The sequence below is a fragment of the Lepisma saccharinum genome, assembly GCF_977018435.1.
Source record: "Lepisma saccharinum chromosome 12 unlocalized genomic scaffold, izLepSacc3.1 SUPER_12_unloc_1, whole genome shotgun sequence".
Taxonomy (NCBI): domain Eukaryota; kingdom Metazoa; phylum Arthropoda; class Insecta; order Zygentoma; family Lepismatidae; genus Lepisma; species Lepisma saccharinum.
Window position 1 is genome coordinate 15,833,259 of NW_028142891.1, and position 26,773 is coordinate 15,860,031.

A 26,773-nucleotide genomic window follows, 5' to 3' on the forward strand; every position below is an offset into this window, starting at 1 on the left:
TATGTCCGTTGTCAAATAAACTACGAAAGCCTACCGCCATGGCAAGAACAGCTCATATCGTCAGATTCATTCGTTGGAGGTACGTAGATTACATTTCTCGCCGCACACCTTCATTGAGTTGAACGCGCAATAGATATTTGGTCAAGTTTTCTCTGTTACTTGTTCAATAGCTCTTCTTGTGTAGTAGTGTTGCCCACGAGAGGAGACGAGATGAGACTTTGGTCTGTCTCGTCTCGTCACGTGGAAATGCTTTCTCGTCTCGAAAATATACGTTTTTCCCGTCTCGTGTCTCGTCTCGAAGGGTTCTGCCTCGTCTCGTCTCGTCCCGTCTCGTTTTGTCTCGTCTCGTCTCGTAAAAGTAATGCAGGAATTTTATACCAACAAAAGTTATAACCGGGAGACATCACAAAATATTATTCTCGAAAATGGGTTAAACCTGTAACACTTTGCTCACTGTAGTTATAGTGAGAATAAATATGATTCCTTAATCATAAGAACATGAGTATATCAAATAAAGTTTGTTGATTATCAATAGCTAGATAATGTATAGAATCTGCCTTGCTTTTCTAGTTCCCATCCACTCTTTATCCATCGTACATGCAGGGAGCTTTCAGACAGAAGGAACAGGCGACAAGCCACACGGGGGTTTACACCGAAGTTACAAGCGACAGGATCCCCTTCCGTTCCGTCTATGATAAAAGTATTCACCGCACGGGCAGTACCAACAGATCGAGGCGATTCTACGCTCGATATTAAGAAAACGACCCAATTTGAGCGACACGCAAGCGACAAGAGACACGTGCTGCTTCGGTTCGGAAAGTTACGTTTACTGAGAGATTTGGTTTCCAAGCGAGACATGTTGCTTGTCGCTTCTCTCCTGTGGCTTGTTGAATGTGACAAGCGACATGGAAGTATCACACTCAAGCAACGAACAACAGGGACACCTCAGTTTACAAGCAAGCATTCATCGCGCATGCACAGATAACAACCCTCGCGACTATATACACGGCAACCAGAAAACGGCGTAAGCAGAACAAGAAGCATGCGACAAGCGAGACGTGCAGCTTCGGTTCGAAGAGTTTGCTGTGAGCAAGATTTCTTCACACCAAAGTTACAGGCGACAAGCGACACGAGTCGCTTGGAAGCGAACTTTCAGTAGTCAATGCAAACTTTCGAACAGATGTCTTGTCGCCTCGGTCCGTTGTTCACGGATGCGGGGTGAATGTTTTCCTTCAGACTGAAGGGGATTGTGTCGCTTGGGTGTGAATTATACGTGTCGCTTTTCGCTTCGGTGTGAAATTTCCACAAGATAGATAGCTTTCAGGTTGAAGCGACAGGCGACAAGCGACACAGGGTTTTCGCACCAAAGCAACAAGCGACACGCTCCTTTAGGGAGATTTAAGACCGGAGCGACAAGTGACACGCGACATATGTTGCTTTGGAACGAGCCAATCAAAACAAAAACGTTTCACAGCGTAGGAGCATGGCAGGCCGCACAAACCTGCGTTCGATTGGTGAAATCCTGAAGCGACATATGTTACGGGTCGCGTGTCGCTTCGACGTGAAATCTCCCTTAGTCTATAAGCAAGCTTTCACTGTGAATTCGCTACCAACAGACAGAGGGGACCCAATGCACGCTATTAAAAAACGGCCCAGTCCGAACGACACGCAAGTGACAAAGCAGCACGTGCTGCTAGTCGCTTCCGTTCGGAAGGTTGAATTTATTACTGTGGGTTCATTTCCAAGCGACACTTGTTGCTGTCGCATGTCGCTTATTACTCCTATGACTTCAGGCTATTTTATGTTCGTTACGTCAAAGCAGAGTATCTAATTGCACTAGATTTTTAGAGCCGCGGTGGTGTAGTTGTTAGGGCATCTGACTGTCAGGAGGGGGAATAGGGTTCGAATCCCGGAGTGGGTGAATAAAGGTCGCAATTATTCCGCATTGTCCCCGCATAAAGCAGCTCCGGGGCTCAACAGCCTCATATCAATGGGTGCATGGGGGCAATCCTGGAGGGCAAAAGCAGCCGGAGTGTGATGCTGATCACTTCGCCTCCAAAATGACCTTTCCCCCACATCCCGTAAATGTGCCTTCATGGCACTGTGTTATATGCACTTGGAACTTTACTTTTACCTAGGTTGTTAGTGCGAAATCTTTGGAGTTTGCAACCAGCACTCGAAGCTGCTGTGAATTTTGAGAAGAGTGTCGCAAATGAAAGAAGGGTCCGTTTGGGCGAGAAATTTTATGACTGGAACAGGGCCGTAGAAAACAATGGCAGTGAATACCTCCGGATCGTTTTGCGCAAGAATGAATGGAAGAGAGCTCTTGGGGTAGCAGATAGTTGCCAGATTTAAGGTATTCTGAGGAAATTTCAGTAGGAAGATACAGGGATTTTGCAAGTTAAGATAGCTGGGACGCGAGGCTAAAGTCTGGGCAAATTCCTTACGGACAGCGTGTGACGAATTAGGATTTTGCGAGGGGAGAATCTTGCAGATGTTTATTCATGTAATAGAAGCTGTTTTGGGTTTCCAAAGAAAATGCTTTATTCCGAATAAGTAAATATTTGCAATTGATTAGTTATTTTGTTTATATTTTTTCGAGACTTTAGAAACGAGAGGAGACGAGACTTTTCAGGAGCCGTCTCGTCCCGTCTCGTGTCTCGTCTCTAAAACGAGACGAGACAGGTGGTCAGTCTCGTCCCGTCTCGAATTTTAGAAAGGCTGTCCCGTCTCGTGTCGCGTCTCGTTTTCGAGATGAGACACGAGACGAGACGGGACATGTCTCGTCTCGTGGGCAACACTATGTGTAGGGCTTCGGGTTTTCTTAGAATGTAAATATACTTACTGCTTCTAAATTACGTCTAATGTTATCATAAGATTTAATGTCCTAGGTAGCCTACTTAGAACTGGAAGGCAATACAGTAAAACGTCGCTAATCTGAATCCCGATAAGTCGGACTTCGCTTAATCCTGACAGGCAAAAGCAAAAAAAGAAAAAAAAAAGAATGCAAGGTTTTAAATGTGGCTAGAAGTCAACAAGAGAACTTCCCAAAGGAAAGGCAGTCAACCACTGATTAAATTCTGTTTCCCGCAGACTTTGTAGTGTATTTAGGCCTATGCCCTTCAAATACACCATAATAAACGTGTTTTGTTGCTATAAACGGAGTTTTAATGCGCTTTATACTGTTCCTTTAGGTTATTCAGTTAATCCGGACTTTCGTTCCCATTAGTTCGGATTAACGAGGTTTCACTGTAGTAGAGTTTCCTAACTGGTAACATATACAAATTTCCATACCTGCCCCCCACCGGAAATGAAATCACAAATACGTCACTCAGTGTGCATCCCCCCAAGGCAAGAAGATTAATTCACACAGTGTGTGTGCCTATAACTAAGTCATTACTCCCCTAACAGGATGTTTGGTGAAGGCGTCGATATGCGTTGTCAAGTATGATGAAAAACAGGTGTCTAGGATTGTAATTTATTGATGGTCTAGGCTCCACCTCATCTGTTGGTATGGGAAAGACCTGCTTTGAGGTGTAAAATGGCAGGGACCCAGTGGCGTCGCCAGAGGGGCGGGGAGAGGGCAGAGAGTCCGAACCGAGCCTTCCGAAAGACTTTGCCAAGTACAAAGTTAAATGAGCACAATAATTGTTTACTGTTGTATAAAATGAAGATCATGTAATTACCCCGAACTTACATAAAGAAAGCGAGTAGATTGTGATTCTTACGTTGATTTTTGATTGATTTAGTTTCATTTTACTTCGCGTTTTGTGCCTCTTGGCTAATTTGCGAAGATGGGGATGAGTGATGAAATGATGAAATTGATGAACGGACATTCACAAACAACCAAGTCCGAGCGGGATTCGAACCCGGGACCCTTGGGTGATTCTTAGGGAAAGGATTTTAAGGTGCAAAATTATGGTCGGGAAAAGGGGGAAAAAATGTTCTGAAAATGTTTTCAAAAAGGTGCTGATAAAATGCCTTTATTCAACGCTCTCTTTTTCTGCGCCTCCTGTATATAATGCGCGCGGACCGCATAGAGAACGGTGGCTCTGCCGAGTAGGTTTTGTTGAAGTTTGTGTTTTCTCTCGCGGGTTTTGCTACATTATCTTGTGAACTATTGGGGCTGCAATGATTATATTATACCATTTTGTAGCTCTCGTTCTCATCTACAAAATGAGACTATAGGGTTTTATGTAGCTGCTCAAGAATAGTGAAAATCATTTATTTTTCCGTCCAATTTTTTAACAATACATGAAAGAAAAGGAAGGGAAAAGGTGCCGAAGCATCTAAGAGGGGTTAAAAAGGGGATAAATGTGCTAATCTCAGGAAAAGATGCAACCAAGTGTGTTCATTTTACTTGATTCCATGTCCTTAAATACATGTTTCAAACGATCGGTGTGAAAAGAGCTATTATTTGGAAAGGTGCTGCACCTTAAAATCCGTTCCCATAGTGTTTATACAGCTTTGCGTTGACAGGGCCTGCGAAAATATGAGAACGGCTATACTAATAAAAAAATACGCATAGAAATAGATATCAGGGACATGGGCGGATCTAGAATTTTTCCTGGGAGTGGCATAGAATGTGCTGCGAGTATATAACAAGGATCTTATTTTCAAATACTCTCTATTTATGTTCCTCTTTCAATGTAAGGGACCAAGTTTCACATCCATATAATATTACAGGCAACATTTCTGTTTTGTATAGTTTAACTTTTAGTTTCTTAGATATTAAACGAGAAGAAAACACACAAATATTAAAAATCATATAGTACTGTACTCGTTATTTTAAAATAAGGTAAGGAAATATTCCATAAGCGAAAAGCGAACTCGAAATATTATATGTATATACACACACAAACAACCCCCCCCCACACACACACTTATTATTAGTACTGTATTCAAGCGCCAGGTGCCCAACCCTGTGGCCGAGTGGTTAGCACATCGCGCTGCGACGCCAAGGGTCCCGGGTTCGAATCCCGGTCGGGCTTGGTTGTTTGTGAATGTCCATTCATCATTTCATCACTCATCCCCATCTTCGCAAATTAGCCTAGAGGCACAAAACGCGAAGTAAAATAAACTAAATCAATCAATCAATCAAGCGCCAGGTGAAAATTTTAGGCGACATGTTGACCGTCATGTATTTTTCTACCCCTAGTCTAATAAATCTGCTTTCGATTAATATATTTGTGCTAATCTTTGTTCTAATATCTGAAAAGGGTTGTTCTAACATTTTTCTTCGTTGGAATATAATGCTATTAATACTTCTCAATACTTACTCATCCCTCCCACTAAATCCGCCAATGGGCGTGGAGACAAAATATGATTGATAAATCTCTTTAGTCATGATGCACCCAAACAATTGCGCCATGGCCTAATGTTTTGTGTTCCTTCCATGACGAATTAACTTCCGTGTCTTCTCGCATTGCACGCTAGATGTCTCCCTTATCGACACGAGGTGTCGCAGCATTGTTAACTCCTGATCGCAAAACGCGGAGAGTGTGTTGATGATTAAGTGCGGAAGAGGCATCTGCCTGCACTATCAGGGCACGATCCATTGTTGCGGGCAGCACCTGTCCAGCACGCATTGTTACCCCTCTCGCGAGGCGTGCGTCAGGATGAATCGGACGAGCAGCTGACGGCAGTGTTGCCACAATCGGATGGCACAATTTCCCTTTGCAAGCGGGAAATTTCCCTTCGCGTAAAGATTGATTGATTTGGTGTTTTAAGTCCACTTTATGCACACTAAAGCTAATCGGGACTGGACCTACAATTTAAAATGAACCTCTATGTGCCTTCCACCGGGTATCGAACCCGGGACCCCTTGATTGCAAGGCGACGACGCTTCCTCACATAATTTAAATGGTGAAAGTGTAGCGTGAAAACATAGACGAGTGGTGCCGTGAAAGACCGCAGATTAAGTGCTGGGGATGCTTTATGAGAGTTTTCTTAAGTAGGTGAAAGCATCACTCCACGTCTCCCCCACTTTCAGCACTGCTGCCCCCCTGAGAAAAAATCCTACGGGCGGTCTTGTAAGTACTCAGCAATATTGTCGTTGGCTCATGTTCACATGTATTAAATTGTTAAATAAATTCGTCACATACCCGTACAGTCAGACACTTCTGGGTTGAAACAGTCTAATTGAGAGCCTTACAACCTAAACATATGTGACAGTACATGCCTGTAGCATCATCATCATTTCCGAACCAGATGCGCCAGGTTCGATTCCCGGCCAAGCATGTATGTACAATTGTGATCGACCCGTCAACTATTTCATAAGTTCGCCAGCCTCCGTGGGGGAGTGGTTGGCACAACGCGCTACGATGCCAGTTTACGAGGTTCGAATCCCGGCCTGAGCATGCCCCTTCATCAATTTCATCATATCATCTCTCTTCTTCTCTTTTAAACGAATATGTAGAAAAGCGACGTAAAATATATTTTTTTAAATATAAACCTAAGACTCAAAGCTATAATCTGTTCCAGTATTGAGTCGAATGTTTTCTTCGCGCAAAACGTAATACAGAATTAAACGCGAGGGAAACACGTGCTAAAGAAACTATAGCGAAACTCATCAAGCTCCAAACTATATTCCATCCCCAGAATAAGTGAGAAAGGAAAAACATAGAGACTGAATAAATGCAATATCGGAATAAGGCGACAGGAACGACCTCTGAAACGTATTAAACACGAAATGAATTAAAGCAAAAGGGATTGAACCAAATGGAATAACCGCGAAAATTTAGCTTCGAGCTTGTTTTGGCGACCTATGATTGACATCTAATTTCCCATTTGACTGGAAATTCTGTCCGAATTTCCCTCAAAAGGGAACTTTCCCTTCGTGTGGCAACACCGTCTGACGGAGCACGTGCTACCGACAGAACTCAGCCACCGTGACCGACCCTTTGACCCTCGGAGGCACCCACACCGATTGCCTCCTGCGATGGTGAAGGGTGCGGACGGCGGCAGTGTTCGAGGACCACCCGACAGGTAGGCCTTACATTTTTCGCTAGTTTATCCGGGCTGAAAGCAAAACGTTGTTGCAAAATGAAAATCTCGTATCGAATCTTGGGGCGGGTCAGGTATCTCAGTGTCCATCAGGCCTGTAGCCAGGAATTCTTAGTAGGGGGGGGGGGGGCGAAGTCAATCCTAGAGGGGGCAAATTTTTAATATATTGTGTTGCATTGGAAGATGCCCCCCCTCCTCCAAAAGTGATAAGTAACAGGAAAGGGATGATATCTTGAAACTCCAACGAACAAAAAAAGTTCGAGCAACATCAAATAACAATATTTCGATAATGACTTTCCGGACTACCAAAGAATACAAAGATAAAGTTTAACATAAATAGGCTAATCGGGACTGTATCTACGTTATATTTACAGGTCAATAATGTTAATAGACGATTAATATGTACCAACAGCTTTGGGCTTCTCTGCAGAACTGATTAAGGAAGGCCTTTATAAATCATGCTTCCAGTATGCAAGATTTTTACGCACAAAGGAATCTAACGAGAATCCAACAACGCCATTGTGTTGTGTTATGCAAGAAAAATCGAATTAATTAAATAATAATGGTTACATATTATCTACACTTTGATGAATTATGTAAAAATTTGTAATGTACATTTTTTTTTGTACTTGCTAAAACATGGGTCCCTTAGTCCACCACGGACTGTATTTCTTACAAAGGGGAGACTCTTGCATCACTACAGACAATGTTTGCCTACTGTTTATGTTAACCATTTTGCATAATATTGTGTGTATTGTATTTTAATGTTGAAATACATGTTTGACACCTGACAAACAAATAGGAATCCCTTGATTGATCAATGACTTTTTGGATTATACAGTGTCATCATTAATATTTCATATTAAGTTTCATAGATGAAAAATTTGTATCCTCTTTACGTTATGAAAAATATGTTCCTTAATGACTATGGTATGAAACCAAACGATATAAGGGGTCTCCTTCGCCTTACCCCATCCCCGCGGCACGAGGTTTGGACCGCTTATCACCACCACTTTTTGAGCAGAAGCTTACAAACCCCTAATATCAGTTTTTTTTATCCTGATACTGATTTCTGCCAGTCGCAGATTGGCTTAAGAAATATGAATACAATTAGGAGAAGCCACTCCACAGCAGAAGAGTTGACAGAATTATTTGCCAAAAATTAGGTTGAGCCTGAGGTATTTTTACAGAAACGTCTGTTACAGACACAGTAAAATATTATAAATATAAGAAAATAATTAGTATATAATTTGAGAGATTTTCATTCGTATTTATTTCACTGCAGCTTTTTTTGCTTGTCATTTTCTTGAACCTATATTCATAGGGTGCCGCTTGATAACACCGACAACTTTCACAGTGTGTACAGGACATCAAGGCAAGCAACTTTTCTCAGTAACTATTTGCTCGTCCAATTCTTCTTTCGATGTTACAATCAATCGAAATATGGCATCTTCTGTCCTTAATGTATGCAATCCCATTGATAGCTTCGCAGATGCAAATAGCATTTAGGGCCTCCCCCATGGCGCAGTGGTAGCGTCATTGCCTTGTAATCAAGGGGTCCCGGGTTCGATACCCGGTGGAGGCACAAGTGGTTCGGATCCCACTTTAAACTGTAGGTCCAGTCCCGATTAGCCTTACTGTGCATAAAGTGGACTTAAAACAGCAACTCAAACCAAACCAAAATAGCATTTATTTTTGCTGCCGTTTAAAACTCTAAGAGCAATATATAACATGCTATGGAAACGATATCACGCCAACAGTCAGGGATATCACTTACCCTTTCCTTTATAAAATGCATTTATCGTTCGTAACACACGCCTATGTTGCTTATCATATTTGATGCTTTTGCATAAGAGAAATGAATCATAAGATTTGAAATTTATATTTACACTCCACAAGATGCCTACTGTAACACGTATCAAACTACAAATTTTATCGCTTTCTAACCGAAATAATCCAAATTTTTGCAAACTGAAAGCAATATTGATTTAATAGGGCGCAAAATAATTTCACAGGGCGCCATGGCATTCTCTTGAACATTTTTTTACTTTTAGATCGTTTGGCTCCAAGGGCTGACTCCGGCCGCCCCATAGCCATGGCTCTGAACATGGACTTTAAAAATAGCAAAGAATGCGAGCAAGAAAATTTTTCGAAATGTATTTTTATTTGTATAAAATGTGAAATCGAGGAGGCAGTTTCCCCTCTGTGTCCCCTATCACTTATTGTCGCGATTAGCAGAAAAGCCACGCTAAGTAACAAAAATCAAATATCCACTCCCTCTCTCTACCACATGAATCACTTTTACAAAAAGGTAGACTTGGGAAACAATAAATTAAGCAGTTCAAACTTCATAACAGCACATCCAAGAAAAACATCCGAACACATTAGGCACCTTTAATTCAAGACTACTCAAAATGTCACAATTGCGAAATCATTTCCCGAAGTCTGGATCTGGAAGGGAATATTTTCCCCCAATCCTGATACATTATACGGAATCCCATACACCATAATAAATCACAAAATCAATAACTGTCTTTGTTATGTTGATAGAGTAATACAGGATATAATGTAACAATTAGTGAGAATTCCAGGTAGGAATGTGTTCTGTATTTTTCACAGGGGGGCAAAGCAGGCTCTCAGGGAGCAGTTGCTCCCCCTGCCCCCTCTAGCTACGGGCCTGGTGTCTATCGAGTAATGACTGGATCACACGAGGCTAGATTCCCTCCTGGATTTTCCAGTTGGACTAGTGTCTCGCGGCACAACTTGAGCTCTGGGGAGAAAGTATTCGAGTTGACCGCGGAGGCAGTGACAACTCTCATAATGAGTTCTCCGCCCTTCAAAAACAGTGTTTGCAACCGCGCTAATTTCTTTATATTCTCAATATAGGTTACCAGAATGCCTGTGATAACCAAGAGCATTTCTTAGCAAAGCTGTATATACACTACGTTATTTTAATTGAAAGAAAAGTATATCGACCTTCTAACCTATTACGACCATATTTGCTTTGTACGCAATGGCGCGAGCTCCTCTACCCCGCATTTCCTTCTCTCTCCTTTTCGTAATGGAAGTTATTGGGTTAAAACGTCTGTCCATCCCTCTGACATCATCAATGCGTATATACACGTCTCTTCTCGATATATACAGGGTCGTGCAAAATTCCGTTTACAACGCGGAGGAGGTGAATCGCCAAGTGAAATGAAGACGAAAATGTAAATGGAATTTTGTAGAATGACGCACCGTGTCAGAGCTAGAGAATGCCGAAATCGTGTGAAAATGGACTTCACACCTCCATATGTCGACAAATAGCACTCATAAAGAAGATGCGGCAGCCTGCTTTTCGGACACTTCCTGGCGAAAAGTTCTTCATGTGCTGTGACCTCCGTCATTTCCCTTTGTACCCCCATTCGATACCTGTGTTCCATGTCGGACATATTCCGGGGAATCCCTGCCGCATTCATTTTCGACACGCGATTTGTGCATCACACGCTAGCCCAGGTGTGTTTTCTTTGGGGATATCGTGCCGCATCTTCTTTATTTTTTCATTTTATCATCCTCTTTTTAAATTTTTTTCCAACAACCTGGATATATTTCGCTTTCCCCCATTCTCTTTCTCTTAGCTGTCCCCTGATTGAGGTCTTTGTTTGGCAGTCTGCTACTATTTCTTGTCTGTCTATGTCCAGTAACCTGTCTCTGATTTGATTTTCTGTTGAGATACCCCCCTTCCTCCCTCTTCCAATACCCAACCCATTCCGCTATTATATAAGAGATTTTTCACTTCCAGACCCCAGCTGTAAACGTTTTCCTCCCTTGTCTGTATTTCCAAACATTGTCCCCTCAGCGTAGTTTGGCCCTCTTGTGATTATCGCATCCAATGTTTAACAACCCTCATCCGTGCTTGTACCGCGTCTATGTTCAGGCCCAATTCCTTGAGAATCCCACAGTTGGCCGTGCCTCTGCTTACGTCCATTAATCTCTTATAAAATTCTGTTTGTATGCCAGTTATTGTGTTGTCCCCCCTTAACCCCCACAGTTCTATTCCATGGTTTAATGTACCTAATACTGTTGACGAATAGAGGTTTTGAATGACCGGGAAAGACATTTGAGGTGCCTTATTTATTGTCCTTATGACTTGTTCTATTGCAAATTTTGTTTTAGTTTTTCTTGCCCTTATATGGTGTGTCCAACTCCCTGTCATGGAGAGTGTTGCCCCCAGGTATGTGAAGTTTTTAACCCGCTCGATTAACTCTCCCCCGTATGTCCATGTCTCTTGTCTGCTAAATATGTAGTCATTTTTGAAGGCAATAATTTTTGTTTTTTTAATGTTTACCTTCATTTTATATTGATACACCCCTCATATATGCTATCTATGCCCCTTTGAAGACCCTCTATTGTCTCGGACAAGATGACTATGTCGTCTGCATACATAAGCACTGGTATACTTTGCACTCCTATACATGGGATAGAATCCTGGTCCATTTTAGTTTCATGCGCTACCCAATCTATGAACAGTGAAAATAGCACTGGTGAAAGGATGCATCCTTGTTCGAGTCCCCTGAGCGAAGGCTGCAGTGCCGAGACTTGGTTTCCTTCGCATCTTACTCCGAATTCTACCCTCGCATATATTGCTTGCAGTGCTCTGATCATGCACGCTGACATTCCCTTCTCATACAATTTTCCCCACAAAATATCCCTATGAACTTTGTCGAATGCTTTTTCAAAATCAATGAAACATGCGTATAATTTCCCCCGCTTCTGTTTTATTTTCCTCTGTACGAGTGTTTGTAATATGACTATGTTGTCTAACGTGCTGTACCCTTTCCTTCCTTGTCCACTTGGCGGTAGAGGCCCTACAATGTCTTTGTCACACTGCCACGCTTTGACACCGTACGATGTTCGTTTATGTATGTTTCGTCTAAATAGTACACGGCTCTTTCAGTGTTTGGGCAGTCATGAATATCTCTAAAGAAATCGGCACGCACAACAATAATATCTGGTTTTTCCGTCAAAACCTTCCTATTGGATTCAGATCTTTAACAAGGAAAACAAAGATCACGTAAACATTTCTGGTACACTTTGATAGGTACAGTATTGTCCACAACGTAAGAACACTTTTTTTTAAGTTTGTGGCGGAGTGGTTAGCACAGTGCGCTTCGACGTCATAGGTCCCGGGTTCGAATCACAGCCTGGGCATGGGTGTTCTTTGTGATTGTCCCTTCATCAGTTTCGTCTTATCAGTCATCCTCATCTTCGCGATTAGCCAAAAGTGGCAGAAATGCGAAGTAAAATAAATAAAATCAATCAATGAATTGATATCCCCTTTATCCAAATTGGATTCATTCATTGATTGATTGTATTTATTTTACTTCGCATTTCTGCCACTTTTGGCTAATCGCGAAGATGACGATGAGTGACGATATGATGACATTGATGAAGGGACACCCACAAAAACACTACCATCTACAGACCGGAATTCAAACCCGGGGCTCCTCGCGTCGTAGCACGCTGTGCTAACCACTCCGCCACGGATATCGGCGAGTATCTTCTCCAACATTTCTTGCCTGGCTTCGCAATGCAGAACCCTCTTTTTCCGAATTATGCAAATCTACATCTAAACTGAGTGACCAGTTAATTGTTTACATCTGTAGATGGCAACATTGGAATTTACTCCACCAGCCTGCCTTTTTCTTGACAAAACCCATATGGCCCCCTCGGATTTCCACTTTCCCCAGAGCTCAAGTTGTCGCGCGAGACCTTATAGTTGTGTGGTACTGGCTCATCTGCTAGCTCTCGCCTCACACGATCCTTCTTGCCGTACTTGTCGGTATGCTTTTGTTCCCGCAAGGCAGTGACAAGCTAAAGGTTGATTGATTTGCTTTATTTTACTTAGCTTTTTGTGCCACTTTTGGCTAATTTGCGAAGATGGGGATGAGTGATGATAAGATGAAATTGATGAATAGACACTTACAAACATCCATGCTCAGGCCGGGATTCGAACCCGGGACCCCTGGCATTGTAGCGCGATGTGCTAACCCTCCGCCACAGAGGCCGGCGACAAGCTAAAGGGTCTCCCAGGCACGTATCCAGGGAAGGGGGCTTAGGGGGCCCGAGACCCTCGAAAGTTTTCGGGTTTTTTTTTTAATCTTGTGGTGGGAAATAAAATAATGTGACGATAATTTAAGGAGAGAAATAATTATCGAGGCAGGACTGAGAATGTTCTGTAACCCTAAAGGATAATATTAAAAACTTCTGGTGAGTTGATTTTAAAAAATGTGTCCGAGATATAGAGTGGTTTGCCCACGATTTTCAGAAGGAAGAGGGGTTACGTATACTATTGGTGAGTTCTCATTTTGCCATCTTCTCCTGTCTTTAACGTTCTTTTAATAATAATAATAATAATAATAATAATAATAATAATAAAAAGAAATACTGGGTCGAATGGGGTTATGACCCCACCAACCCTCTCTTGGGCACGTCATTGGAGATAAATGAGTAAGCATTTGATCATATTGGGAGACGAAACATTAGATGTGTTGGGAACGGAAGGGTGGCCGCGGTGGCTCAGTCGGTAACGCGTCTGACTACCATGCTAAAGGTCCCGGGTTCGATCCCCGGCCGGTTCAAATCCGGGAACTTTTCTAACGATGGAAGCGGCTCCGGCGCCCACCCAGCGTCGAATAACATGGGTACCTGGGGGAAACCCTGGGGGGTAAAGGCGGTCAGGGGCGTGATGCTGATCACATCACCCCCACTCACGACCGGATCAAGAAAGTGTGGGGCGTTACCCCCACACCCCCTATACGCCTTCATGGCGTGGTGCTATGCACAGGGGAGCACTTTACCTTTTTTTTTTTTGGGAACGGAAGGGTTTTCACTGTGCATTAATTGTTTCGCGATCCAGCTGTATTCGAGTAAAAATCCTTTGTTTCGTGCCGATATATGACAACACTACGGAAGCTGTGACAGACAATTTTGAACACTTGCGAGTGTTTAGGCCTGAATATGAACAATTTGGTGGGTTTCGGCTTTGATAGGAGCTGCAAACATGGGAGTACAAGACACATTAGTGGTGTTCAAGCTCGAATCAGAGAGAAATATGCGAGAAATGTCTGCGTCCACTTCGTAGCCCACAGTTTGAATCTCGCGTTGTCGAGTGGATTGTCCATCCCGTGCATGTGTAACAGATTCGTAAAAACACTTCTGGTACACAGATGGTTTGATGCCTGATGAGAAGAAATGGACAAACACACATACAGAGATGGTTCCGGCACACAATGTTAATACATGGAAACAGAGGAGTCGAGTGGTAAAAAATGTTCCGATTTCACATTCTGATTAAAATGACAGCCTTAAACAGTGGCGACAATTTAAGGGATAGTTGCTCCCCATTTTCTTGCCTACACACTATGGCCTCTTAATGCTAAGCGTAGTCTACCAAGAGAAAGTAAACTTTCCTCGTTTTGGAACCAAATTGCCACCACTGGTCTTAAACATACAATTGTGAGGTTCTATCTATACTCCTTAAAAATTGTGTTCAGTCCCCCCGAAAGGAATTCCTGGATACTTGCCTGGGGTCTCCCTCATCGCACAACGCGCTACCAATCTTCGTTCTGACGTCACCAGGGAACACTTTCATTGTTAGGCTAAACGGCTTAGTTGTTAAGTTTAGTTCTCTTAGCCTAAAGAATACATTTACAGTGCTAAGAGAACCAAACTTAACAGACCTAACGTAACAACGCAGGAATTCCTCGTCTGATGTTAGAACGCAAGGTTGTCCTAGCGTTGTGCGATAAAGGAGACCCACAAGCTAAGAAGATGGACGAGGGATCTGAAGAACGTTGTAGGTTGCACTCAACCTTTTTAAGGAAGAATTCCCAGGATTCATTCATAAAAATATATATTTTGTTCAACTAAATATGTCAAACCTTTAATACACTGGTAATAATAAGGATTTTCATTATCGCCTAATCACATTTGTCGTGTACAAATCTCATCGCTTTGGATAAATTCCTAAATAGTTAATGAACCCGAATACACAGCACATTATCTCTGTTCTTTTCTTCCATCGAGCAACGAACAAAAACAAACCCCACTCGGAAGCCACAGACAAGAAACTTCTCTTTCCAAACTCACAGATTATCTTCACGTGACCCAACTTCGCTCTGATTGGCTGTTCTACAGAATCCAGCAGAGGGCAGCCAGTTGCAATAAGAACACGAGATAATCGTCAAAATCAGTGAAGCAGCCATCATTTCCAGTAGGAATGCCCTAGTTGAGTGGTTCTCAAACTTCGTTCCGTCCGGTGAATTCGTTTTTTAAAAGTCTATGACCTTTTCAAATAATTTTACTCGTAAATGAGTTTCTAATTTTTTAAACTGTACAAGTTAATTAATGTGTAACCTTGACATTTATTATTAATAAATAAATTATGGCGTAGAGAGTATTAGTTCGATTACGTCTACTAGGCTTGTTCACAAATATAAAATTTGGTTTAAATTAGCTGACAACGACTGAATCCAATGGATTTTTTTGTTTCCTGTGGCCAATGTCATTAAATTAATTTCTTACGTGCTAATTTTCATTGGGATGTTCCGTTTCGGACACCGAAAAATTCCAATTAATCAAAATATTTCCACTTCAATGGAAATTGCTCGTCAGTCTACCTCAAAATTTGAGGCGGGAAGTAATGTGCTCCTCCCCACCCCCACCGGTTAGATCGTTTCACCGCTCCTGTCGAGAAAGGATTTCCTCTTTATCGCCTTGCAATCAACGGGTCCCGGGTTCGATACCCGGTGGAGGCACATAGTGGTTCAGATCCCACATTAAACTGTAGGTCCAGCCCCAGGCACGTATCCAGAGGGGGGCTTAGGGGGCTCGAGCCACCCCCCCGAAAGTTTTAGGTTTACACTAGATAAAATGAGGTTTTTTGTTTCTTGTGGTGCGAAATAAAATAATGTGACAATAATTTAAGGAGAGAAATAATTATCGAGGCAAGACGGAGAATGTTCCGTAACCCTGTTATTGATAATAGCAGGTATCCAAGATGGGGCACAGGGGGCTCTTCATCTCCCCAGGAAATTTTACAGTTTACGTTAGATAAAATTAGGTTTTTGGCTTCTTGAATAATGTGAAAATAATTTAAGGAGAGAAATAATTATCGAGGCAAGACTGAGAATGTTTTATACCCCTATTATTGTTAATAGCACGTATCCAAGGTGGGGATGAGGTGGCTCCAGCCCCCCATCAGGAAATTTTTCAATTTACACTAGATAAAATAGATTTTTGGCGTCTTGAATAATGTGAAGATAATAAATTTATAAATCTGAGAGAAATAATTATCGAGACAAGACGGAGAGTGTTCTATAACCCTATTATTGTTAATAGCACGTATCCAAGGTGGGAATCAGAAGGCTCGAGCTCCCCTTCAGGAAATGTTTCTGTTTACACTATAAAAAATAGATAAAAGTAGGATTTTGGCTTCTTGAATAATGTGATGATAATTTGGGAGAAATAATTATCGAGACAAGACGGAGAATGTTCTATAACCCTGTTATTGTTAATAGCACGTATCCAAGGTAGGGTTAAGGTGGCTCGAGGCCCCCCCCAGGATTTTTTTTTATTTTTCACTAGATAAAATTAGGTTTTTGGCTTTTTGAATAATGTGACGATGAGTTAAGGAGATAGACAATTATCGAGGCAAGACGGAGAATGTTCTATAACCCTGTTGTTGATAATATTGCACGTAAACTTTTCTTGCGCTTTCGGTGTTGTCGCAGCGCACTTGAGCACTATGTAGAGACTTGTCAGCATTTGGAAGCTGCACAACAAAGGTAGCGCCACACGTAGGGCGATTCGTTGTAATTTCTAATCTCTGGAAGGCGGGAGAGGGTACGTTCTTGAATGAGAGAAGGAGTCAACTACTGGTAATATTAACGAATCGTTTTATCTGCGGAACGTTCTAGAATATAATGAGGATATAAATACGCGGATTCAATTTTTCTGTTCATCTCTACAAAGAATCGGTTAATGAGATTTCAGAGGTAAGTGTGACAATTCATACAGTCGATTAGTGATCAGTCAGCGTCCTCTGGTTGCTTTATAAGATATAGTGATTCGAAAATGAAGACATTGACGACAGTAGAACTTCCGGGGCCTCTCTCTCTCTCCCTCTCTCTCTCTCTCTAAAGTGAATATTTCAGCAGTACCGGATATTGGAGTGGTTTATTAAAGCAGAAATAAGCTGCATAGATCAACTGAAAACCAAAGTTTTGAGTGATGGTTTAGTTTTGCCAGAACTAAATTTCGTATATGCAGTCCGAGAATATCATGGTATAAAGAAATACTTTTGTTTAAGCCTACTAGGTTCGAAACACATACAAACACTTAACTACCATAAAGAGACAGCCAAAAAAATTATGAATGTCGAGAAGAGAAAGCAAGAAGATGTTGAACATGAAGACATTTTAGGCGGAAATTGCAGGCTCTACCGGGACCTGAATCAGGGCTCTACCAACTGAGCCACCTAGCCATCCTTGACTTCAATCGATTTTTCGTTAAAATGTCTACATAGTACATGTCCTGTGTATATCAAATCGTAAGGTGTTGCCTGTATAGTGAACAAGCACAGAAAATATAGGAGAGAAGAAAACTTAGGGGCATTCCCACCGGTTGAGGAGAATTTTTTCTTCTGTGATCAACAAGAGCTACTACTTCGAGGTGACAATGACGTGGCCTAATACGGGAGATTTCACACCGTGTCGCCTGAGGATTTCACAATTCGAAATTAGGTTTGTGCGGCCTTTTGTGTCGCTACGGTGTGAAACGTTGCTGTTGATTGGCCCATTCCAATCGACATGTATCGCCTGTCCCTTCGGTCTGAAACCTTCCTAAGTCTTGAAAATCCAAGTCACAAGGATGGAAAATTAAGGCCTTGTTAAGGTTCGGTGTGAAGGCAGGCAGACAGCACCCTAAAGGATCATATCCAAACCTGCAGGAAGAACGCATCGTACTTCAATCTCCAATACGGAATGATAAAAACTTCTGGTGAGTTGATTTTAAAAAAATGTGTCCGAGATAAAGAGAGGCGTGCCCAGGATTTTCGGAAGGGAGAGGGGTTTTGCATACTATTTTTGGTGGTCAGTCCTGATTTTGCCATTTTTATCTTGTCTTTGACGTTCTTCTTGTTCTTCTTCTTCTTCTTCTTCTTTTTTTAAAAAAAGAAGGAATACTGGGTCAAATGGGGTTATGACCTCACCAACCCTCCCTAGGGCACGTCACTGGAGATAAATGAATAAGCATTTGATCATACTGGGAGACGAAACATTAGATGTGTTGGGAACGGAAGGGTTTTCATTGTGCATTAATTGTTTCCTGATCCAGCTATATTCGAGAAGACTTCCTTTGTTTCGTGCCGATATATGACAAGACAGCGGAAGCTGTGACAGGCATTTTTTAACACTTGTGAGTGCTAAAGCCTGAATCTGAACAATTTGGTGGGTTTCGGCTTTTATAAGAGCTGCAAGCATGGGAGGACAAGACACGTTAGTGGTGTTCAGGCTCGAATCAGAGATACATATTCGAGAGCTGTCTGCGTCCAGTTGGCAGCCGACAATTTGAATCTCGCGTTGTCGAGTGGATTGTCCATCCCGTGCATGTGTAACAGCTTCGTAAAAACACTCAAAGACACCATAGATGTTTTTATGCCTGATGAGAAGAAATGGACAAACACACATACTGAGATGGTTCCGGCACACAATGTTAATGCATGGAAACAGAGGAGTCGAGTGGTAAAAAATGTTCCGATTTCACGTTCGGATTAAAATGACAGCCTTACAGTGGCGACGATTTAAGGGATAGTTGCTCCCCATTTTTTATTTTCTTGCCTCAACATTATGGCCTCTTAACGTTAAGCTTTGTCTACCAAGAGAAAGTAAACTTTCCTTGCACCGCCCTCCCCCCCCCCCCACCTGTTTTGGACCCAATTGCCAACACTGGTCTTAAACATACAATTGTGAGGTTCTTACTATACCCCTTTAAAAAATGGTGTTGAGCCCCCCCCCAAAAGGAATTCCTGGATACGTGCCTGTCCAGCCCCAATTAGATTTACTGTGCATAAAGTGGACTTAAAATACCAATTCAATCAATCAAACAAATCCTCTTTTTTGCTGGTGACGCTGCCCTAGTTGGCGCTGGACTGGCTACCTGGCTTGAAATGATGACTGCCAGGCTGGCTGCTTGACTGGTTTTGGCAGGTGTGCTGTGTTCTAATTGCAACTGACTTTCTCTGCTAAATGCTGTGGTAACAACCAATCAGAGCGAACGTTTGGTCATGTGAAGATAATCTGTGAGTTTGGCGAGGAAAAGCGATGGCGGTTCTTGCGTGTTGGTTGTGCATTTTGTGTTCGATGAAGAAGAGAAAACGCAAATGAGGTGCATTCGTATGCATTAATATTTAGGAATTCATCCATAGCAATGGGATTTGAACACGCCAGATGTGATTTGCCGATAATGAAAATCTTTATTAATACCACCTAGTGGTGGCGATTAGGGAGGGGGGCATGAGGGGCAGTTGCCCCTACTTTTTACAACTTTTGCGCCCGCACTATGCTAAACCGTATCTATCAAGGGAAAGTAAATTGTCTATGCCCCCCAGTTTTGGAACTCAATCACCGCCACTGTTACCACGGTATTAAATGCTTGACATATTTAGTTCTACAAAATATTTTTTAATGAATGAATCCTGCGAATCTCACGCACGAATACACCGAGTTTATTAAAAACATGTTGAGTACAACTTGAATAGCATATTTTCTTTGGAACCAATTTCTAACACATACTTTTCTTTTTAATTTTCAAAATTGTAAGAAAAATAGCAACAGTAGCTGCAACTATCAGTTTCTTCAGCTGGTAAATCCAAAGAAATAGATAGAAATTCCTATATTTGTCGCAACTTTCATCCATTGCAATGACGCAAGATTCTCTGAAAGACAGTACTGGAAAGTTTACCGTGCGTGGGTCACCATCAGGGGGGGAGTATTAATCAAATTTGGGCCCCTAGGCTATCCTTTGTTTTGGACCCTCCCGACATTACTACTACTACTATTATTATTATTACTATTATTATTATTATTATTATTATTATTAACAGTTTTGATAACATGGTACTCCACTTCCCCTAATTCCATGCTCTGTATTAATCACATTATAAACTCTAAAAATGGACACATCTCATTAAAATTATTCATTAAACTTCGTTTTCATTTACAAGCGCCACTCGCCCTATGCATTTCGCCACACAACAATGCATTGTACACGCACGCACCAAAGGGAAATAAACCGTCAATATCCTTTGACTTGTCTTTCAGTTGTTGGCATTCAAATTGTTTACATTAATTTCTTCGAGAAACAATTTGCATCCATGTAGGCGCGCGCACACACACACGCACACAAACATAGCTACATACATTTATTTCGTTAAAATAAAATGCTTTTAGTTTCAAATCTCGCCTATAAAAAGATGCCGCTATTGCGTACCGTCAACAAAACATATATATATATATATATATATATATATATATATATATATATATATATATATATATATTGATTGATTGATTGATTTGCTTTATTTTATTTCGCTTTTTGTGCCACTTTTGGCTAATTTGCGAAGATGTGGATGAGTGATGAAATTGATGAATGGATACTCACAAACATTCCTGCCCAGGATTCGAACCCGGAACCTGTATATACATACATACATAAATTTGTTATACAAAAGTAACCGTTAATTGCAGTGTGGTATTTAAGAAATTTCTAGTGGAGGGAAATTCTACTGACTGTTTAGGGACAGCATGAGATAATGGCTTTATGCCATATAACATTTCCCCCATGGATAAAAATTTATCAAGCAGAGGGGTAAAGAAGTACCCAGAGGGGGGAAATCCACCATCCCTCCCTACAAATACCACACTGGTTAATTGTGAAGACAGTGTATGTGTAACAGAAATGGTTTGTACATCAATGAATACAGCATATCTTCAAGTTTATTGTCGCACGTTGTTAGTTTCAGCGTTTGTTTATACATATTACAGAAGTACCGACTTGGATTGGTCGTGGTGGAACGATTCCGTGGCCACCTCGTTCGCCTGATTGGTCCCATGGATTTCCCCATCTGGGGTTACATTAAAGAACGTGTGTTTGTTCCCCCTCTTTCCGGCAACGTCGACGAGGTGGCCACCGAATCGTTCCACCACGACCAATCCAAGTCGGTACTTGTGTAGATAAACAAACGCTCACGCCTCCAGTGGCGGCGTCTGAAACTAACAACGTGCGACAATAAACTTCAAGATATGCTGTATTCATTGATGTATAAACCATTTCTGTTACACATACACTTTCTTCACAATTAACGGCTACTTTTGTATAACTATATATGTATGTTATGGGGTGGCGTGTGCTATGAGGTTATGCAAATTATGGTCCTAAATTATGTCGTTTTCATAATTCCTTCCATTGCCACAGTAAACTGAATGATCACATATGAGCATAAGTGGGTTAAAATGAAAATTTAAAAAATATTATGGAGCCTGTTAATCTTCGTAATGACAAGACAGAACATTTGAGTATTCAAAAATATTAGAAATAATAATATATTCAAAAACCTGGCAGTTGAGAGGGGCGATCGCCATTATCGCCCTCCCCGTGGATCCGCGTCTGTGTGTGGGAGGGGGGGAGGTTGCAAAAGGTGGATGTTACATAGATGTGTTCTAGATGGGGAGGCGATAGGGTTCCAAAACTAGGGTGGCAAATTGCAAAAATTGGGGGGGGGGCAAGGACAGTTTGCTTTCCCTTGGTCCATAAGGTTTAGCACAGTGCAGGGGCAAAAGTGGCAAAAAGTGTGGGGGCAACTGCCCCCTAATCGCCACCACAGGTTCTAAAATACATATCGTAATTACCATTTTCATAGGGGGACATTCGCCAAGTTCTTTGCTGCTTTCAGCCGACCCCAATTTTCAGAATCCCGGCCTGGGTATCGATGTTCTTTGTGAGTGTCCCTTCGTCAATTTCATCATATCATCACATCTCGATTAGCCAAAAGTGGCAGAAAAGAGATATAAAATAAACCAAATCAATCAATCAATCCTTACTGTTTTCATTTGAGAATTTTGATCTCAAAATTTCGGGAGATCCTGTAGCCCCACCCCCCATGCGTACGCCAGTTGCTGGTAGGCAATGATTCTTGCATGCAGAGCGATTTGTAAATATTTGAGTTTATCATTTCGAAATTGTTGCAGAAAGTTGAAGTATGTATGACAGAAGCTGTCTTGAAAGGGGTTAAAGAAACCCTATTGTTGTAAAGCGGGAAAAACAAGAATGAAAAATAAATTTTTATATGTCGCAGGCGTTTCTGGTTGTCCAGTCCTAAGTTATGTGCGAGTGTTGGAACTATCAACAGTGACTTACTATCGGATTAAAAATTATGCATACTCCATATGGACTCCAATTAAAAATTAACCAGGATACCTACGTAAGAACGAATTACATCAAAATTTAGCTTTTCTATTCGGCGTTAAGCTATGGTAACCAATTTCGAGTATGCCTTCGATTTTTTTATCGTCGTGAGATGAGAACAAAAAAAGTGCCGGTTTTTTTATGTGTGCGCCAGCCCGCAGTTTCCACGGTTCAATGGACATCGCTCTAGTGACAGCAACACACATCTTTACTCTGTTGAATAGAAATATGTGTAAAATCGCCTTCGCAATGTGAATTGACAATGATAATAGATTTTAAAAACAAGCAAAGATCTTGAAAACAAAGCCAAGATAGTATTTGTAGAACAGGCACGTATTTAGAAATTTATTTCGGGAGGGAGAAGGGTCCGAACCAAGTGTCTCGGATATAAGAATAACATTGCAATTAAAATAATTATCAGTATATTAAATTAAAATAATATTAATTAATAACTATTAAATTAATATATTATTTATATTATTACATTAATAGGTAAAAAGGTATAACAATATAAAATATTATATATATATTTATATATATAACAGGGTGGCGACAGACCTGGAAAACCGGGAAAAGTCAGGGAATTTGAGGTGTCAAAAAAAGTCAGGGAAATGTCAGGGAATATCGTCTTCATTGACTTCGAACACTCTTTTGACGAAAATTGTTATAACTCGGGCACTATGGGAGCAATCTACTTCGGATAAGTTTTGTTTTGCAGCTAAAACATCAACGCATGCAACCGTCTGCAATTTAGAACACCGGACCAAGGAAAGGGGCTTGGGGGAGGCCCGTCCCCCGAATTTCAATGGAAAAAACATAAAAATCTGTAGTTTGCCCCTCTTCTCCCGCTATTTTGGGGAGAAGACGCAAACTTTAGTATTCTCTTCAAAGAATGGACATTTATCAAGAGAATGAAATATGTTTCATGTCCTTGGGTGCCATACAAGTTGAATAATAAGCCAAAATGTGATATTTTTTTAACAGAAAATAGAGAAAATAGGTAATTTGCATTTTTGGAGGAAATTGTTATAACTCGGGCACAATGGGAGCAATCTACTTCGGATAAGTTTTGTTTTGCAGCTAAAACATCAAAGCATGCAGCCGTGTACAATTCAGAACGCCGAACCGAGGAAGGGAGGTTGGGGGCGCGACCCCCGAATTTCAATGAAAAAACCATAAAAATCTGGAGTTTGCCCCCCCTCTTCTCCCGCTATTTGGGAAGAAGGCGCGAACTTTAGTATTATTTTTAAAGAATTGACATTTCTGAAGAGAATGAAACATGTTTCATGTTCTTGGGTGTCATACAAGTTGAATAATAAGCCAAAATGTGATTTTTTTTTTTTTTTTTTTTTTTAATTCGTAAGAAATTCACCCAATTCTTTCGGTCACACGGGGACATGTAGTCATTGTGCGAATATGGAGTACATGTTGAGAAATATGGAAATATTATGTAAAAATATGAGCCAAAACATAATGTATTATATATATGTAAATATATGGAAAAATAAAAACTGAATTTTTCGTGTCTACATGCCATGATGTGTAAAAATAATACAAAATTTAGTTAACTGGTTTCAGCTTCACACATAAATATGTTTTTACATATAAATCCGTTCCTTGGTGATGGCTTATTATCAGGCATTGTTGTTTGCTTCTGATCATATTTGAACTGCTATTTATAATGAGTGCGAGTTTATTTTCCAATGTAAATTTTAAGGCTAGAACACGATGGATAATATGAAATGAAAAATCAAACATACTTTTGGAAACGAAACTCCTCCTAATAAAGAGAGGCACAGAATTCTCCGGACTTAAAGCACTTAAATATCATAGGCGCCACTAAATTCCATGCATAATATTCTCATCTTAAAGCAGTTCAGTGGGAGATAAGTAAGAATTACAAACACGCACAGATGACAATTTAGACGTGTGACCAGATTTTTAAAACAACACAACGGGGCGGCAAAATGTATACATTTTAATATAAAAACTGTTTCGTCATAAATACTTGTTTCAAAACTAATTGAATTAATAAATAAATACTGTGTAAATAGCTTATATTATATAGTGATATGTCAAAAACTCACCTCCAACCAAGCAGTCCATTAGAATTAGAAGTCATTCATGGATATTTGCTGATGAATGGATCCTCTTCAGTACATCCTTCTTTTCAAATTTCAAATAAAATTTTGAAATATGTTTTGTGATTGAAGTTCAGTTTATTTTAACAAAATAGTTTCTAAGTTTGTACCAAAAGAGTGTTCTTGTTACTTGTCCACGAATCAATCACTCATGTATGAAAACACTCATTCAGTGGGGGCATTAGTTCCAGATAAACAGAGAGAAAACTGAAATATTTTAAGAAAAAAATTGGAATATGGTACATTGTTGAGATTGAAATGTGAAATAATAATTTTACCCAAAAATGCCATAGTAGAGAAGGTGTATTGTTGCAGTAATTCTATAGTGATAACTCATTGGCACAAAAAGGGGATATTTTGGCATTCTGTTTTACGTTTTTAAAAAAATAGTAACAAACAGTCTGGTCACCTTAGATAGAATACCATGCATAATATGAAGACATATGTGAGTTTCTTTTCTACTCTGCTTTCAGATGGGATGCCAAAGCGTGCAGATTCACCAATGCAACACACCAAGCGTCAATTGTACTTCTGTACGAAGTGCAGTTACCACACCCCTCGAAGAAACAACCTCAAGAGACACAAGCAAGTGATGCACAAGGACTTGAAACAACCCTTGGAGTGTTGTGACCAGCAGTTCTTCAGCAAAGCAGCACATCGTTCACATATCAAATCAGCACACAAGAGTGGCTACAAGTGCATTGTGTGTCAGTACGTGTTCTCTCGTAAAACCCTGTTGAAAAGACACTACAGCGTTCACAACGGACGGAAGGATTTTCTCTGTAAATTCTGCTCATATGCGACAAGTCACAAGAGCAACTTGCAGCGCCATCTACTTGTTCACTTTAAAAATGCAACCGCTCTCAACATCATGGTTGCCAACTCAGACGTTAAGCAAGAGTGTGGTCAAAAAATTATCCGTGATGTGTGGGATTATGGATCCACCTTGAACTACAGCAACATGTACCCATGCACGGATAGTCCACAGATCAATACAATTAACAGTATCACGTACGCAACTGACGAAAGCAACTGGGATTGTTGTATTTCGCCAGAAAGTACACCAATTGTGGACAGTTGGTCAAATGAAGTTATTTGCGTGGAGTACGCAAATCAAGTTCCTAATGAATGTTCATTTTCAGCATTGGGACACATGTCCCCTATACATATGGATATTGAGAACTTCCAGAGTATCAATACACAAGAATCTGAAAGTGAACCGTGTACTAATCACTCACAGCAAGCATGTAGTGTCTCATGCTTGCCTGAAAATATTCACATATCTTTCCAAAATGGGAATTTTCCACAAAGTGAAACTAAAGACCAAGAAGAATTTTACATACCAAAAAAACTGCGCATGTCTAAGCGTTATAGGAATGCCAATGCTTAATTCGTTCCATTTTCTTTGTTCCTATGCAGTTTCATTATATGTCAAGTACCATGGTATGATTTTGTAAATGCAGTATTTTATATCCAAAGAGGTTTATTGAAAGTGAAATGACATTTTTTACCTATAATAGTAATGATTTTAGTTATATATGTTTGTGTAATTTTTGTTTGATCATTTAAATTTTTATAAAGATATTTTGAAAAACAAGTTTCTTGTTTTTATACAATTCTTTGCTTTGGAAACAGACATAAAATGATTTGACTATATCCTATAGTGATACCACAGACAAAAGAGCCTGTGCAGACCCGCGACTCCTGTGCATCGTAGTTCCGCATGGAGGGGAGGGGCAGAGTGGAGCAGGCTTCCTTGTGGCCCGAGTTGAACCGATGGAGGAAAAGGTGAACGGAGACTTTTGGCCGAAGGTTCATTTCCTTGTGGCCGAAGCCGCAATATAGGTATGCTCATAGGGAGGGCAAGGGGGCCGATAATGAACAATGTTACAGATCTACTTTTTAAAATATGAAAAACACTTTCAAGTCAATGAAAGTTCCGAGCTGCGAGGAGGATGGTATTATTCTTATGTAATTGGAAGTGGCACTGCCAGTGACATGGTGAAGGTATTTAAAATTCTTGCATCAGCAGAACAAAGACTTGCATTGTAGGATGGGATATTTTCTTAAGATTACAGAAGCTCATACTAATTTTGGAACAACGATGTTTCACATGCAAT

General features: G+C 40.8%; 1 protein-coding gene across 1 annotated transcript; it reads left to right on the top strand.

The window, feature by feature from the left end:
* On the top strand, nucleotides 1-26,126 carry LOC145982151 (uncharacterized). The gene is made up of 2 exons (XM_083115721.1): nucleotides 1-79; nucleotides 25,127-26,126. Exon 2 carries the CDS (start codon nucleotides 25,132-25,134, stop codon nucleotides 26,041-26,043), a length of 912 nt encoding a protein of 303 aa, XP_082971847.1. The 5' UTR covers nucleotides 1-79; nucleotides 25,127-25,131; the 3' UTR covers nucleotides 26,044-26,126.
* Nucleotides 26,127-26,773: the final 647 nt, after the last annotated feature.

Coding starts and splice junctions, on each gene's coding strand:
- LOC145982151 (XM_083115721.1), top strand. CDS start 25,132: ATGCCAAAGCGTGCAGATTCACCAATGCAACACACCAAGCGTCAATTG.